Below are 5,782 nucleotides of genomic sequence, written 5' to 3' on the forward strand. Positions count from 1 at the left end.
GAAGTCATAGATAATCAGGAAAAGTACATTGATGATTAAATTTCAATTGAACATAACATTTGATCACTTGTTTTCTTTATTCAAAATTCAGACAGAACTTATGGGATGACCTGATATATATATATATATATATATATATATATATATATATATATATATACATACAAAGCAACTTCAAAAGTATATACAATAATCTTTACAGCATTATCATACTTGTGTTAAGTTGTATCTTAGATGAATCTACAGTGACAATATTTAGTGAAGGAGCTGATAAAATTTTTTATTTAGTATTGTTATGGAAGTGATAAAACAAATTTTATGTATATTTCAAGAATGATTCATTCCTTACAGCATAATTAATAATTCCATTGATTTACTCCTATTGCAAACAACATTTACAAATCATTTTAGAACAGAATGATTTCATTTTTTTTCTCTTATGATATCCAATTTTTCATTTTATTCTTCAATGAATATGATTAAATATTTGATAGATTTATTTTACCTGCTTTTTTTTTTTAATATTTGTGTGTGCTTTAATTTAACTTAGAGGAAATGTAATGCTTCAGCTAGATTAAACAAAAGTGCATGCACATACACATAAATATTCATCTAAGTATATATATATATGTCAAGTTGTGTGTGAAATCATTTATTCTGAAATGTTGGATTTTTATTATTTCTCTAATGAAAATTGTTGATCAAGACATTAATTAGTTAAAAATCTTCAATGTGTTTGACTGCAAGATAATGTCAGTTAAAATAGTTTGTATGAAGCTTTGTTGTTACCTAATTTATTAGTATATATTAAATGTCATTTTAGTATTTTCTGGTATTCTAATTTAATTTATATTAATCAAAATCTTGATTTTTTTTCTTTCAAATTAGGATTTTTGTGGGATAGATGTTTTTATCTGTAAAATTTTGTATCACTTGTATTACTAAGCAATGTAGCAATATAATTTGCTACATGATTTATTTTTGTTTATTTACTACAAAAGAAAAAAAAAACTCTTTATCAACTACAATATTTAGTCTGAAAACTGAGAGATGCATTATCAAATCTCTTTTCCATGTGTTAAAAGTACTTGTCACTTCTATTAACACATAAAGTGCAAGGGGCCACAATCGTGGCTGTCAGGCACAGGTCAACAGGCCACAATCATGGCCCAAGTAGATGCATTTAATTTATGGGCGTTTGTTGGGCTCTAATGTCACTCAAATGCGCCAATACCCCACCAGAATGCAAGAGGACTAATAGTTCAACTAATGACTTTTCAGATGATGTAAAACTTGCCACCATTATATACTAAGAGGATATTTTAACTATTTTTTTGTTTTTTATGTGTGCATGGTAGTCTCATTTTCATAAAATGTGATCAGCAGTCCATGCTATGTAAGTATGAATCCCAGCACTTTATGGGTTTTCATTGAAAATATTTTGAGTTTTAACATTTCAATTTTCTTTAGCAATATTTTACAATCATTTTTTATGTATATGTGTGCCTTTAGCACTTAGTAATCATTTAAGATTATTTTTTATATAAATCTATTAATTTCTGCAAATACTTAAGTTATATTTTTCTGTTTTGTTCTTGTCTTTTAATAATTTCTGTGAGTGATGAGAATGTAAAGTTTAGGTTCTTCATTCAGTTAATGTATTTGGATCTTTTTTCTATGTATTGATATATATCAGTGTGTATTTATATTTTGTATATAAATATAGCTGTGCAACATGTGTGCGTGTATATGTGTGTGTGCTTGCAGATGTATTAAAAATGTGTGGTGCATATATAGCAGAGAGAAAGAGAGAGAGAGAGAGAGAGAGAGAGAGAGAGAGAGAGAGAGAGAGAGAGAGAGAGAGAGAATAGTATTTGTTCCTATATTTTAGAATTTACAAGGAGATATTTTCTATGCTTGTGAAATTAATGTAAATCTAAATAATGTACATTCATAATTATTATAATTTTCTTCTCATAGCTTCCAGGTTTGAAAAAAGATTTGCTGGAATAAAAAGTCAGTTTAATATGTAGCACTTATATTTATATATTCATGGCTACAGTCCTTCAATGTTTACTGCAGTAGTTTTTAGTTGTAAACAACTAAACTATTGTTTATGTCTAGAAGTAGATAATGACATATTTAAAAATTACTACTCTGAAATGTAAAGCTATTTGTATGCTTCTGAACTTAGACTTCTTGTTGTTAGTAATGTTTCTTTGAGGAATGTATATGAATATTTGATTTGCATTACTTCCTCAGAATAACAAAACTGTTACTGAATTTACTATTAACAATCAGTAGAAATTCATTATTTTTTTCTGAAATTAAAATTTCTACATAAATGTCATTAAATTTTAATTTCTATTTATCTTAATATTAGTTATATTTTTAATATTCTAAAATATTGCAATTTTAATCACTTTTATAAATTGTTTTCTATTTATTATGCTTTCTATTTATTATGCATCTATTTGATGCAAAAAAATGTATATATAGTTTTACTGAAATATATAGCTGTGATATCTTTCTTTTTTATCTGTTATTATAGGTTTCATTAGCTTTTTAGGTTGTAGTATTTGAGTAAAAGTTATTTTTATACATTTTCTGGTTATTTTTTGGTATTGGTGTATGTAATATCAGATTCTTAAGTTTCACTTTACTTCACTTTTATAATTATTTAAAATAGATAAACTTTGCATGAAATTATTGCTAATTGGCTTTGCAGTTAAAGTGGATTTATCTATCCTACACTCTTTATTATTAATTCTCCAACAAGTTTCTCCCATTATTTATTTATTTTTTTTTTTTGTGATATGTAAGCAATTAACTCTTCATTCCTTTCCACAGCTGCGAGATAAAAGCAAACTCTCACCATGGGAATCCAATTATACATCAGTGAGCTTTTGTGTATCTTTGTATGATAGATCAATGTTGTGGTTTGATGTTGTACTAGATTGCAATAGCTGTGCTGCTGCCATTGCTGCTGAAGCAGCTCTCATCACTACCACAAGCACTGCTATAACCACTGTCACCAACACCATATTTGTTGCAATTAGCATGATCAGTCTTTTTTTTTTTAATTATACTGAAATATTTATTCAAATTTATTCAATTTTATTCTTTCAACACATTTTCCTTCTATTATGTTATGACTTTATTATAACTTTCACTATTTACTTCCTACAAATTCTTTGAACGGTTGATAAAAATATCAATTCTCTTAAAGTTGTATAATTTCTGTGATTTCTTTCTTTATATAATCAATCGTTTCACCACAAAACTTTCACGGCTCGTTTTACACCTCACTGCTTCCTTTCTTATATCTAATTATTTTAGATTAATATCTCTTAGCTTTTCTCTAACAAGCATTTCTAAAATAATCAGGATTTTTGCCTTGAAAGATCATGTTATAAATTTTAAGCATATTTATATTTACTTTGATAGTAGTATTTATGGATCACATTTTAAAAATTCTATTTGGTATTTTGCTTTCATTTCAATTATATTTATTGTATATATTTAGTTGTGTTTTTAGTCATTACTTTTGATGTAAGTTATTACTGTGTTTCTGTAGATATTATATTCATTCGAAATTTATCAATATTAATCTCTCCAGATCATAGTGTTCTTTTTTCGTGTGCAAACTACCTTGTTCTTTTTTCTTCTATAAAAATTACCTTTCTATAAGTAACAAAGTATAGAAGCTCATACACACTGTTGTTTTAACACAAACATATTTGCCATAAACATATATTCCTTATTTTGTATCAAATTTACCAAGTATTATCTATAATTTAATTATAATTTCAAATTTTAACACTTCTTAATAATACATATATAATTGATAGCTCTCTAAATATACCAAAGCAATGGATTAAATTCATATTTTGCATTCAGATATATATGTAAACATTTTATAAAGTTGTGAGAATCAACTTGAGTTTTCTTTGCATCAATATTAAATACTATAATGAAAATTATGTTTAATTTGTTCATTTTCAAACATCTTGAAATATATGTTCATTTATAGAATTTGGAAATTTATATTAGAAAGTTAATTCAATATTGTTCATAATTTTAATTCAAGAAATTATAATTTGTGCAATTTTGAACTACTAAATAATACTTTAGAAATTATATTAGCACAATAAACCACTAAATGCTAGTCAAGAAAAAATATTTTGAGCACTGTAGACTATCAAAAGACATTTAAGAAAAGATAGTTTGAGCACTGTAGGATAAAGAATATTTAAGAAAATATAATTTGAGTACAATGGACCACCAACCAATATTTCAGCTTTTACTAAATTAAACTCTCTTTCTCTTTTCATTTTCTTCCTCCCCTCTCTCTCTTTTCTTTCTCTCTTCCTCTTTTTCTTCCTTTCCCTCTTAAAAATTCCCAATTATCCAGTCAAAAGTCCAATGCCTTGATCATTCTTGTTGGTATATTCTTACTGTACCAAACAAGATTCAGTTTCCTTTTCAGAACCAAAAAAAATAATAAAAAATAATTATTATTTATTTATTAGTTAGCCAAAAAGAACATTTTCTTTGTTAATCACTGGTAAGTGCTGTTGTGAAATATTGCTCCTTTGTTTGAGCACACTACTTTTCCCTCACTAAATTATTAGATTACATTCATGCAAAAGAAGTTCTTGAAAGTAAAGCACCATTAGAAACTATAGATTATCCTTAAATTGTATTATCCTCTTGATATTAATTTAAATGCCCTCTATTCTCCTTAGGCTTGTTAGTACTAAACCTATTTAAGTATATGGGTACACTTTCTGCTTTCCTTTCTATCAGTGACATTCTCTTATTCTTTACACTTTCTAGTTATAACATTTTGCCCAGTTCTCTCTCCTTGGAATCTGGTTTTCTTCTTTCCTTGTTTATGTTTTCCTATCAAATGCTAACCTGCAACAATTAAAAGGACAAATTAACCTCACCTTTAAAAATTAACCTCACCTTTGAGCTTTGGGCTTTTCAATCCTAAAAGGAAGCGAATTAATTTTCCCCATATTATACTATTAACTCTTTTCTAATTTCCCCTTCTTATATTTGTTTTTATTCAAATAAGTTTACATTCATTGTTTTAATTAGTAATTTTCAATTTTAATCATTATATAAAATCGTTTGATTAAATGCAAAAAAAGAAAATAACATTCCCTTTTAAATATAGATGCCAACATTAATAGTTCTTTAAATATCAGTGTTTCTTAGATTGACATAAATATTCATAATAAAATTATCTACTTATCTAGTGTTCAAATTTTTTCTAGATTTTATAATTCAATGTTTTAAGATAATATAATTAATAAAATAACAATAGAAATATATTTGAAATATCAAAAACTAAAAACTTGATTGAAATATTCTATAAAATTTTTGTTTATAAAATTTACCTTATATCTTTTAGTATAATTTGCTCACATTTTGTTTTATAATTTAAATACTGATTCAGTCTTTATAGTTAAAACTTAGATGGAAGTAATACCAGTCACTAATATCGCAAAATCATCATATTATTGAGTGTTCTGAACTGATGTTAAATTTTGGTATTGCAGTGAATTTAAAATATCTGAGGAAGATTAAAAATTTGTGTGGGTGTGTTTGAATAAGTTCTGTATTATGTGTATATACATATATAATACATGTATTTGGATCATTGTACACTTTTCTAACATGTGCACTCCATAAAAAAGATATGATCTTTATTATTTGAGCAATTGATAAGAACAAACAAGATGTGTGTGTGTGTGTGTGTGTGTGTGTGTGT

General features: G+C 26.0%; 1 protein-coding gene across 12 annotated transcripts in view; it reads left to right on the top strand.

Moving 5' to 3' along the window:
- Positions 1 to 5,782, top strand: part of LOC106881656 (calcium-dependent secretion activator 1) — a 231,207-nt gene that overhangs the window by 106,946 nt on the left and 118,479 nt on the right. For 5 of the 12 annotated variants that reach the window (XM_052966562.1, XM_052966566.1, XM_052966573.1 and 2 more), the window contains one exon: positions 2,851 to 2,898. The exons of the other annotated variants lie outside the window; for them this stretch is intronic. In XM_052966562.1, coding sequence (XP_052822522.1) covers positions 2,851 to 2,898 — 48 coding nt within the window. The remainder of the gene's footprint in view (positions 1 to 2,850; positions 2,899 to 5,782) is intronic. 12 annotated transcript variants of the gene reach the window in all.

The sequence above is a fragment of the Octopus bimaculoides genome, chromosome 1 (genome assembly GCF_001194135.2).
Source record: "Octopus bimaculoides isolate UCB-OBI-ISO-001 chromosome 1, ASM119413v2, whole genome shotgun sequence".
NCBI classification, from domain to species: Eukaryota; Metazoa; Mollusca; class Cephalopoda; order Octopoda; family Octopodidae; genus Octopus; species Octopus bimaculoides.